Source organism: Antrostomus carolinensis, unplaced genomic scaffold (assembly GCF_000700745.2).
Source record: "Antrostomus carolinensis isolate BGI_N321 unplaced genomic scaffold, ASM70074v2 scaffold1296, whole genome shotgun sequence".
NCBI lineage: Eukaryota > Metazoa > Chordata > Aves > Caprimulgiformes > Caprimulgidae > Antrostomus > Antrostomus carolinensis.
Window position 1 is genome coordinate 37,735 of NW_010320953.1, and position 11,874 is coordinate 49,608.

General features: G+C 40.5%; 1 protein-coding gene across 1 annotated transcript in view; it reads left to right on the forward strand.

The window, feature by feature from the left end:
• The window catches only part of POLQ (DNA polymerase theta), a 50,953-nt gene that overhangs the window by 34,829 nt on the left and 4,250 nt on the right, over nt 1-11,874 (forward strand). The window contains exons 21-28 of the mRNA XM_029085378.1: nt 1,182-1,356; nt 1,849-1,984; nt 4,764-4,882; nt 5,554-5,738; nt 6,090-6,201; nt 7,793-7,917; nt 9,435-9,588; nt 11,375-11,490. Coding sequence (XP_028941211.1) covers nt 1,182-1,356; nt 1,849-1,984; nt 4,764-4,882; nt 5,554-5,738; nt 6,090-6,201; nt 7,793-7,917; nt 9,435-9,588; nt 11,375-11,490 — 1,122 coding nt within the window. The remainder of the gene's footprint in view (nt 1-1,181; nt 1,357-1,848; nt 1,985-4,763; nt 4,883-5,553; nt 5,739-6,089; nt 6,202-7,792; nt 7,918-9,434; nt 9,589-11,374; nt 11,491-11,874) is intronic.

An 11,874-nucleotide genomic window follows, 5' to 3' on the forward strand; every position in this document is an offset into this window, starting at 1 on the left:
AGTGAGGACATGTCTATAAATAGCAGGCTTCAATAAGAATAAGTCAGGCAGAATTTGATTTCCCAACACACATGTAAGACCAAAATAGCACAATCATTTTGTAAAGCCAATGGTAGAAGAATTTTTCAATGTCAGCTTGAAAGATACTTAAATACCATGATGATTAAATACAGTATTTTCTCTGTCTGGTACTACCGTATCTGTATGTTGTTCTTCAGATAGTTTTTCTTCAGAATGGCTGGTCTGATGTCTTATCAAATTTAGTATCTCAAAAGCTTGTGTATATGTGAAGACTATTGACATGCTTGCCAGTTGATAAATATTGTGGAGCTGCATGAATACCAACTGCTGCAGGCTAATGGGTGCTCTTGCCAGACAAGTGATATTAGCAGATATATATGTTCCCTGTTTTCAGGACTCATTAATCTCTGTTGTTTTCCTAGTTTCCCCTTGTTCAGTGTAGTCAGTGTTTGGAAGACAAGTATTGATTTCCAAAACTCAAGTGGCAGTGAAGAAGTGAGTGCAGTGTGGTGGCAGAGCAGGGAGCAAGAAGCAAAGCAAGGATTTCTTCCTCTTGTGATGTGGAGGGATGCGGCTGCAGCTGCCTGCTGCATACAAGAAAATGTTATTTTGAGAAAGGTTCACATGCCACTGTCTTTTGAAATTCTTATTAGTCCCTTCATATTTCTGATTTAACTGAAAGGATTTGATTGCTAGTGATCAGCTTTGTCTTTCAAGGAGCATGGTCAAGGGCTTCATTTTATGTGTTCCTAGTGTACGAATAGGAGAGAGCAGGGAGAAATACGCAAGAAGATGGAGGAGGAGCATTAACGCTGAGCAAGAGGAGGCAACATAGGGGACCTATGGCAAGTGATACGTTATTTGATCATATCAGGTGATTTACTGGTTGGTGCAGACTAAGAGTGGTGATGAGGGTGAAAAACTCCAAAGAGAAGTGATTGCCTTCTTGTGTGTAATGAAACTACAGCTGTGTCTTGTGGTGCTTTGACTGCCCAGCTGTAGGCAGTATAAGTGGAGGGGATATCAATTTAATTTTCAAGCAGTGGCACTGGAAGCTCACTGTGGGTGAAGGAGTCACCTTTTCCTGCAAAACTGCAAAAACTTTATTTGTAAAGCTTTAAAGGCAGTTAATTATAGTTGTTCCCTTTTCTCCCCTTAAGGATGTTTTGGAGAAATTAAAGACACTTCACCCATTGCCGGGGCTGATACTGGAATGGAGGAGGATCAACAATGCTATTACTAAAGTGGTGTTTCCACTACAGAGGGAAAAGCGATTGAATTCTGCACTGGGAATGGAAAGGATATATCCAGTGTCACAGACTCACACAGCTACAGGTAAAGAAATGTGTGCAACATTCTCATTTCTTACTGATTTTTTTTTTTTTCTTTTTGGTGTGTGTGGGCAGCTTTTCTATGGGGAAAAGATAGGAAATCAAGGCTGTGCTCTGCTCAGACCAAATGAAAATATTGTAATACTGATTTCACATGAATCTGCCCTAAAAGTCTAGGGCAGAAGTCTTAAACTAGCTTTTGTGTTCACCAAGCAGTATTATTCGTACTTGGTACGTATTATCATGTAAATCTCTGATCCTAGAACAAGTTCTGGATTTGGGAGCTTCTTACTAGTGATACAGAAATGCTGCAGGGGAACCACCTGAAGCCCATTACACCCAAATTTTTTTTCCCTTCCTTCAATTTTTTCAGTGGTTCTGTCCTGTCCTGCCCTGCCCCTTGTTTTTTCGCAGATGGAAATGTGTGTTCCACTGTGTTAAGCTGGAGAGACTGCTTTTGGACCCTTACTTAGTTCTGCCTCGTCTTCCTTCTCAGGTCGAATAACCTTTACAGAGCCAAATATCCAGAACGTGCCAAGAGATTTTGAGATTGAAATGCCGACTGTGGTTGAAGAAAGCCCACCCTCCCGAGCTCACGGAAACATTAATTCCTGTGCTGTTTCTGGGGGCAGGTAGGAGGATCTTGGCAAAGCTTCTGCCTACTCTTCTCTCTTAATGTGTTCCGAGTTGTCAAATTTCTCTTTTCTGACTTCACCTGTGGCTGCTGTCACATCAGTGTGACTTGTTACTCAGTGTTTCTCTTACAGTTTCAGGGAAATAAATACTTAAAAATCAGTGACACATGAAAGACCTAATAATACTAACAGCATGTGGCTCTGTGTAGCCACTTGCTTTTTGAAATTCTTTATGAAGCCCTTCAGTGAGATTAGCATTATGCTCCCAACTGTTGGATGAAAAGCCTGGCTGTGAAAAAGTAACTAAACTGAAGTTAGGATCTGTTTTGACTTTCTAAGAGCTACTCTGAAAGGGGATAAGGTATTGTGGAAGAAGCAGAAGAAAGGTAATCTGTTTTATGCTGTGCAGCTCCCTATGTAAGGGAATGTGGGTGAACATATTTTTCATTCTTTGTTAATAATTTAATTTGTGATAATGATCCTGCAGATAGCAGAAAAAGATTTCTAAATCTTGTTTCTGTTAACCCAATGCCCTGTTTTGGCAGCGTTACATGCCAGTGCCTAGACAGCTGTGTGTAAGTCTAGTGAAATATCAAGGTGAATCTTTTGGCAGCTAGCTTGTGAGATCTGAGGCTCCAGGGAGACCTTATAGCGGCCTTCCAATACCTGAAGGGGGCCTACAAGAAAGCTGGGGAGGGACTTTTCATAATGGCTACTAATGACAAGACAAGGGGAAATGGGTTTAAACTGAAAGAGGGCAGGTTTAGATTAGATATTAGGAAGAAGTTCTTTACTGTAAGGGTGGTCAGACACTGGAACAGGTTGCCCAAGGAAGTTGTTGATGCCCCCTCCCTGGAAGTGTTTAAGACCAGGCTGGATGAGGCTTTGAGCAACCTGATCTAGTGGAGGGTGTCCCTGCTGAAGGCGGGGGGATTGGAACTAGATGATCTTTGAGGTTCCTTCCAATCCAAACCATTCTATGATTCTATGATTCTATGATCTATATTTGTTTTATACTTGGTGGTGATTTATACTTGGTGGTGGTTTTCTGTCCTTTCAGTTTCTCTTTCCGTTCAGGTTCTTGTCCCCCATGTGTCACCTGAGTGACTTTTATAATATTTTTTCCTATAGCAAGATGTGAGAACTTTCAGAAGTTTTTTGGCCCTTCTATCTGTCTTTTTCCTACCACCATGTGTCTAACATCCTTGTACCTCCAGTAGGAGTAACAGGATCTTGTCCATCTCTCTTCAGGAGAAGAACCGGGCCTGGCTATGGAGGCAGAAATGTCGTTCTGAAAAATAGCTCTGGCAGTGCTCAGGCTTGCAGCAGCTTTGCAGGATGATTGGAGAGTGAACTGGGTTCTTAGAGTCTTCCCTCTAGAGAAGCAGCCCATCAAAGGAATGGAGTGCTTGCTGAACTTTGAAAGAGGTCAGCTTCTCAGGCTGACTTTGCAGACTACATTCCTTAGTTAAGCAGCCACTGTGTTAGGAAGATGGGAAGTCCTAAAGGCACAAAAATGACTGCTGGCACAAAAGAAGCTATCACGCAGCCTAAGTGTGATAGGCCTTACAAACTTCGGTCCAAACTGTCTTTTATCTTAGTAATTACTATTAATGCTCCTTCCTCTTGTTGTAAGAAGCTTCTGACCAAGGAGTGTAGCTAAATTAGATCATGGTATAACATCCTTACTTGTTCAGCCAGGTTGAAAACTTCAACTGGACAGCATAATTCTCTACAGTTCCCATATGTTGTCCCTCACCTTGATTTCTTTTAAAAATTTATTTCTGTGATTTTTATGTTATCTTTGTCTCCTAGATCCCTACCATTCCTGAAATGTCAAAGTATAAGAAGAAAAGAGAGTGCACAAGGGAAGAGAGCATGATGTCTTTTCTGTGCTTTGCTTTGCTGAAACTAGTCTTGGTTTTAGAGATACCTTTTCATTCTGGTAAAGAAATTGCTCAGGTCCCTGACCCAAGCATCAAGGGCTTACATAGGCCTTCTGACTTCCAGTGAAGTACTCGGTGAAGGTGGACTGGTGCTGATGGGAATAGGAGGTGTGAAGGGTGTCACAGATGTGGGTGCACTGATGGATGCAGTTCCATCTGCAGCTACAAGTGACTTGGTGGGACAGGAGAGCAGAGGCTGCAGAGCATCTGGTGCCACTGTAAATTTCTGGCCTTCTGGAAAAAGAAAACTTGGTTGCTTTGAGGCAATTTTTTGCTTAGTCTGTAGAAAGGAAACTTGCAGTGTTTTATGAGCACCTCTTCTGCTCTACTTCTACAGGCTTACTTGTGTGTGTATGTGTGCAGTCGAGGCTGATGTTGTGGGGGAAATCTTTTCTGTCTCTTCTAGATATGGGTTGGTGTAGGCATTCTGTATATGAGAATGATGTTGAGAGAAGTCTTGGCACTCGAAGTGGGGTGATGAATTTCCAGGATTCCTGTAGGACTCCATTGCGTCTTTCTGGAATGCACCCATCACAGATCTGGATCCTTTCAGCTAAAGTTTTGGAGTGAAATTACCCAATTTCTGGACCAAACCCTGAATGTACTAGGAAGATGTATCCCTAAATCTGTTCAGAATCAGTAAATCCCTTCAGGTGTACATGTGCCTCTGTCTAGTTCCCTCATGATCAAATTTATGTATGGATTGTCCAGAAGGGTGGAATAGAGGCTATTGTCTCACTTGTTTTCACTGATTCTTTATGGCAAAAATGATTATGCATCTTTAAGTGTTTTAGAAATTGGTGGAGAACAGTCATTCTTTACCTCCACAGATATAGGAAGCGTTCCAGTATTTTGCCTAATGGCCTAAAGGTTCAGGCTGAAGACAGATCCGAAGAAAGAGGAATACCATTTTCTGTTAGCATGAGGCATGCTTTTGTTCCCTTCCCAGGTAATGTTTAGATCCTGCTGTATGCCAGCTAGTTCTTAAGAATATTGTTAACAAAAAATCCTAGAGCTAATGAAGAATTAAGAATTGATGACATATATCTGACTGAGCAGCCTACTTTGAAAACTAATGCAGTAGTTAGCATGCCCCCAGAATTATTCACAAGACTGTAATGGAGAGCATTTCAACTAGGGAAAGTATTCAAATGTAATAATTCAGATATTCACACCTTCATTTCCTCTTTAAGAATACATTTTTTTTTTTTTTTTAAAGAGCTATACTTAGGCAGTTCTAAATACACAACTTGCACTCTATCTAGTGTCCTTTCTATCCAAATGTCAGCTCTCACTTTGCCTGCCCTGGCTTGGTGCAAGTCTGCGGGTCTGATCTCTGTGCCAGTCATTCCTATCAGGTGCTAGATTTCTACTCATACATCTAGACAGGTACTTGCCTGTTTGTTTTTGATAGATTTCAGTTGTGTAGGGGCTGGATGGAAAGCAGGCAGACCGGGGTATTGGGGAAACAAGGAAGAATTTGACTGATAGAAATGGCTGTGGAAAACTTTCAGAGCAGAATGTGTAAGGACAGCTTCAGTCCTGCTTGCTGGAATGGTGGTTGGAATGTTGTTGGAGTAATTAGTCAGATAATGATTTCCACTGACTTGTTGACTTCAGGTGGCTTAATCTTGGCTGCTGATTACTCTCAGCTTGAACTGAGGATCCTTGCTCATTTGTCTTGCGACTGTCGACTCATTCAAGCTTTGAACGGGGGTGCTGATGTCTTTAAGAGCATTGCAGCAGAGTGGAAAATGATTGATCCTGAAGCTGTTGGAGATGGGACCAGGCAACAGGCTAAACAGGTAATTTTTAGGAAAAAAATTCAGCAGCAGCTTTCTGGGCAAGAATGTTCAGTGTTCAAAAGATCAGGAGGTCACAATAGTATGGTTTTCTGTTTGGTTTCAGCCCTGAGTGTTCAATAGTTGCTTTGTGTGTCCTCCTGCTCTCAATATGTTTCAATGGGAGCTGTATTTTGGGGGATGAGGGTGGAGAAAAGCAGCATGAATGGCTTGGACTCAGAGGAAGTCTCTCTTCTTGAATGCTCGTCCTTGTTCCCATACACTTGTCTTCCAGTGAATCACATTTTGTTTTGGCTCTGCTTTCTCTGCATGGCTCACCATATGGTTGCGGTTCTTCACACTGTCCTCTGGCAGATTTGCTATGGAATCATCTATGGAATAGGAGCAAAATCTTTAGGCGAGCAGATGGGCATTGATGAAAATGAAGCTGCCAGTTACATTGAATCCTTCAAATCAAGATACACAGGTTCGGATATGGCTGTTTTGAGAGCTGTGTGGTGATGGTTGTTTTTAATCCCTTCTTTCCATGTCTCTTCAAATCATAAATGTGTCTCAGCCCTGTACTACTGCTATCTATTTTTGAATAAACTTTCCATTTTTAAAAAGTCCAGTACACGAACACAGCAGTTTCATACTCCGTAATGTTTTACTTTACACTCTGATTTTATTTCCTCTTAGGACTTGTTGGTTGCTTGTTACATTATTTTGTTGGGTTTTTTAATTAATAAGCCCTGGGATTCATTTTAAAGCTCTTAACTGTTTGAATAAGAAACACTCTTTTCCTTATTAAAACACATAGCTTTAAAGGGTATGCAATGCAACTTTAGACCACACTTACAGTTTTAAAATATAATAATTTATCTCTTCTGTTCTTGTCTTCTGCTTTCATTGAGTTTTGAACTGTTTTGCATATAACCCTTACATTTTTATCCAGCTGCTCAGAGCAGCTTTCCTGTGTTTTATAAAAAGACATTGTTGCATTTCTAAGAAGCATGTTAATTTTTGGAAAGCTAGAGAGAGAGTAGAACAGAAATCAGAAAATGAATGGAGGGCAAATGGGATGAGAGACAGTGAGCTCTAATCGTAAAACTTGGAAATGAGCTGGAAAATTATGTTCTGAAGATTCAGGGTTTGTTTCTCTAGGAAACAGATACTGAAAAATGGTGTCCAGTTAGGAGTCTGTTTAGTCTCTAGTAATTTCTGGATAGTGTCTCCTTCTTGACAATTAGAAATAACTTCCTGCTTCCTCCCTCTTGGTACATATGCAGACATACAAACTCCACAATGTACCTTATATTGTAACTTCACTTCTTATGGATTTTCACGTGTATATATATATATTGCCAGACTGACATGCTAAATAACATACCTAATGAATTGACTAATGCTCTCACTCTTGATCTTTAATAGCTCCTTTTATGTTTTATATTTTGTAAACCTTGGAAAAAACCTATCTGAAGTTAACTTTTCCCACTTTAGTGCAGTTGTTAACTGAACGTGCGGCGAAAGGGACTCTTCCCGGTCTCACCTTTCTTTGACCTAAGTTTCTTTTTAACACCCTCGGTGGATTCGCTCCTTCCCTTGCAAAGTGCAGGTGGGCGAGTTTCTTTCATCCTAGCATCTGAAGTGACACAGTCTAAAGTCAGGTAGCCTGAGGCATCAAGGGCTCTGACTTCTGCTTTCAACTTGCTCCCTTCCTACTACTTGTCTTTCCAGTGCTGATCCAGGTCCTGACCTCTCTGTTATCAATAATACATGTGTGATCCTCTGTGCCTGGGCACTGTGCACAATGGACTTCCTACCTCCTTGTGCACAGCCAGCTATCCTGACACGATGCACTCTCTTCTGCCTCAAAAGTCTTAATAGGTTTCCCAGCAGAGCTGAGAATAGGCTGAACGAGAGAGTCATCATGTGCTCATGTCCAGTGACAGGGTCTAGGAAACTTAAAGAATTACCTTTGTGCTGCTTAGGTGTCCCAAACCACTTTCAGTGCCCTCAGTGATAAGTCAACATGTAACATCAGTTGTCTGAGGAAAACCTTCTCTTTCCTTTCACAGGGATTCAGAAATTCTTGAGGGAGACAGTGAGGAGCTGCAGAAGAGACGGGTTTGTGCAGACCATCCTGGGAAGACGGAGATACCTGCCAGCTATCAAAGATCCAAACCCCTACAGTAAAGCTCATGTATGTTGAGTGCAGTACTCAGTTTTTATTTTATTGATGTATTTATTTATTTTTAAAGTATTAGATTTCTTTGCATATCTGTATCTGCGGTTTTACAGGGTCTGTGAGCCATCTTGGTCATGACTTTCCACTTCTCACTTAGTTTGTTATTCCTTCAGTTCTTCTGTGAATAACAGAGCTTTTGTCATGGTCTGCTTGACGTAAGTCTTCTGTGACTGGGTGTACAGCTGTCATCACTAATGCTAACCTCATTTCAGGACTCCCACGTTGGAACTGGAGTGAGTAATTTATTCAAATAAGTGGACATGATTTTAAAAAGCCTCCACACAGTGATGTGCTTTAACTCTTCAGGCTGAGTTGCTCTCACTCAGCAGTCTTTGTATGTCATATGCTGTCAGCACTTGAACGAGAAAGGGCATTTAAGTCCTGTGTTTTGGGGTATTTGTTCCTTTTTTAATTTTCCCTCAAAGGAAAATTGCTCAGACTTGTTAGATAAATATTTACTTAATATACGCCTTTGTGCTGGCATTATTTTTTTTTCAAGGTCATTTCGGACACATCTGCCATAGACTCTACTTCAGGAAAAGTGAATTGACTCCCTGGGGAGATGTTGGCGCATTTCAGTGGGGAGGAAGCATTATACTTCTCAGTAGGAAGCTGGATCAGGTTGTGTGGAATTAAAGACTAGAGTGGAAAGGGGGAGGAGGTGGGGGAGTCTACTCCAAGTAGCTGAAAGGGAAACCAGGAGACTTTCAAAAAACCTTTTAAGATATTTGACTATTTAATCTGAAGGGTACTTCAGTGTGAAGCTTTGTAGATGCACTTTCTGTTCAGTTTTGATTTATTCTCTAAACTCATATTAAAGACCAGTTAATGAGTTATCTTCACTTTCATTTCAGCTTCCTCATAACTTTTTGCACACATTTCAGCTCTAATCAAAGAGAGAACAACCTTTGAATACAGTTTTCTTGTCTGAGGAAAGGATTAGTAGAGAGGTTGCTTGTGTGGAAAAAATGTCATTGTGTCATAGTATGGTCTGGTGCGGTTCTGCACAGGCCGTAATGCTCTGGCAGTCAGGGTTCAGTGCAATAGACCAGGTTATTTGTCCCTAAAGTCTTGCTTTTGGTTATCCATTACTGATGGGTTTGAAGATGGACAGAAGTGTCTCATGGTACTTGGATTAACTGTTGGGATTTTTTCTGCTCCTCATGAAACTGTTACCATGTGGCTGTGCTTCTCCTTCTTGTGGCTTGTGACTCTTGCAGGTTATTCCCCTTGAAATTAATTAATTTTAAAATTGTGGAAATCCTGTTTTTCTTAGTCATCTGGAGAAATTTTGTGTCTGATGCTAGTCAATAATGTCTCTTTCTTTCAGGCAGATATAACAAACTCTTTACTGGGAGATTTACTATGCCTGTATTTGGCCATGTATTTGTTATTTTTAATGAAGTACATGTGACATGCTGGATTTGATTTATTTTTTGGGGTGGATTTTGAGAACAACTTTCTCTATTTAGGCAGAGCGACAGGCTGTAAACACAACTGTTCAGGGATCTGCTGCAGACATTGTCAAAACAGCCACTGTGAACATTCAGAGACGCCTGGAAACTTTCTCCTCTATGATCAAGTCCCATGGACATCTGGAGAGCTCCTTCCAGAGAGGTAAGACTGGTATGCTTGTCTCTCCCATGCTCACTTACAGTGTTAATAATTAAAAAAAAAAATTTAAAAAGTTGCCTGCAAAAATAGTTAGGGCCTTTGGGCTAGGGGTGGGAGACATTTTATTTCCTGACAGCGGTAAGTCTGTGTTTAATGGGCAAAAAAAGTTATGAGGAAGGAGGGAGAATGTCTGCTCAACACACAAACTAAAGCAAATGCTGTGATCAGATCAGAAGCCCCAATTGCCTCAAAGCAGATCTTGCAAAGGTTGGCAATGGGAGTTCAGATGTGATACCACCACAGAATTAATTGTTCAAAAGTAGGAAGGAGAAACTGAGCAGATACTCTGGCTTCAAAGGCAGCCAGAAAAGATAGAGTGGAGCAACTTCTGGTTCCAAAATACAGTTTTTTATTAGAATTAATTATGAAATTTGTTGACTGGAATTTGATGTACAGAGGCTTCACAAGAGTATTATATGAAGCACTTATCAGCATAAATTTCTTCTGGCTGCAGATAGCAAAGCTGTGCTGGGGTACTCATTCCCAGAGGAGTGCTGTGAAGACTTTTTTTTAGCATCATGTAGACAGTGTTTTGTTCATCAGTCATATATTTTTAGAAAGACAACTTAAATGATAGAGTGCTATATTTCTTTGATAGTTCATATGCTTCAACCTGAAACATGAAGCTGTCTTAATATGAGGAGTCTGATTTGAAGGACTGAGAAGGAATACTAAATAATGAATTGATGAACCTCTAAAAATATGTCAGGTATTCTTATTTTAGAGAGACAAGATTCAGAGGTCTGCTATAAGTAGAAGGCATGTGCTTGGCAAGAACTTCCCACCCCTTCCAGGAACAGCAGCTGCTGACTTTTGGCCAACGTAATTGTAGGAAGGCGAGTAGATGCATTTGGGACAGTTTTGCCTCTTCTGATACTAGCTGTGGCAAGAACTGGAAGGAATTATCTTTCAGCAAATTATAAATGCCTGTGCCATCAGAGAAGCATCCTGCATCACGTGTCTTCTTCAACATTGCTGCTTCAGTGTGAGGCTTGTGTGATGAACTGATGATGCTGTGAAACCCTTCCCATAGTTGTGAACTGGAGTTCTCCTGTTAGCTAACCTGAGATATAAATAATAAGTCTGTTGTGTGTGAGATTGTTTGTTTGTTTATTTTTTTTAAAAAAGCTTTGACTGTGGAACTATTTGTTCTGTTTTATTTTTGTCAGGCAAGGCCTACCAGCATCCTGTTTTTGTTTTGCTGCTTACTTGTTTATTCAAAAAACTGCTCTTTTTTTGTTTCATTTTTTTAATCAGGAGTAGCAGCTACAGTTTCAGATAACTGTATTTGGGAGGCAGCTTACTGCCTTTTTAAACAAGCCACTAAAATGATTTTGGAAGAGAAGCACAATCCTAATTCATTGCCAGAGAGAACATTGTAAACCAACTCCTGATTAAACTTGACATGATTTTTTTTTTTTTTTTTAATTTACTTTTAAAACAGATGGTTGAGGAGACACAACTGTCTCTTGTTTCTGTTCTGATTCATATCTTTACAATGTAAGGCTGAAATGTTTATATCTAAAATGCTTTTCATTAATGTTTTTCCTTCAGTAGCTGTACAAATATTGACAGAATAGTAATGTTTTCTGGTTTTATCTGTAGGCATGGGCTTTTTCATTTTAAAGTTCCTCATCTTTTTCTCAGCATTAGGAATGTGTGAGGGTTTTCTGGTTACAGGAAACATACCTTTGCATAATGGTTGGTATCTAATGAACTGTGCTCTTCACCCGTGTAGGAAGGCTAGCGAGGAAGAGAAACAGAGGGATGTTACATCCCATCCGTGGAGGCTTCTTTATCCTCCAGCTCCATGATGAGCTCCTCTATGAAGTTGCAGAGGACGATGTCATCCAGGTACAGCTGTGCAGTTGCTTTTTCAGCTTTCTACTGTGTTAGGATGTTTCAAACAAGCGTTCCTTCTGGACACTCAGCTTCTCTTCCTTGGATCCTCTCATGCTGTCTGCTAAAAGATCTGTGAAGACGATGTTAAATTGAATGAAAAATGATATTTGTATTCTTGATCTCTTTATTTTCAGACTCAAGTTTATTTTTCCAACATGTGCTTTGCTGCTTATAACAGCAGCACGTACAACTTCTCTGCAGGACTTGATGAGTGAAGTAGCTTAATATTGGTGGCAGGTGTAGGGGGAAGTTTTTCCTTGTTCAGATGTATTTTTGCCTCCCTGTTTACACGCGTGTCTTCTAGTGCCTAACTTGGAAGATGTATTGTTACAGCTG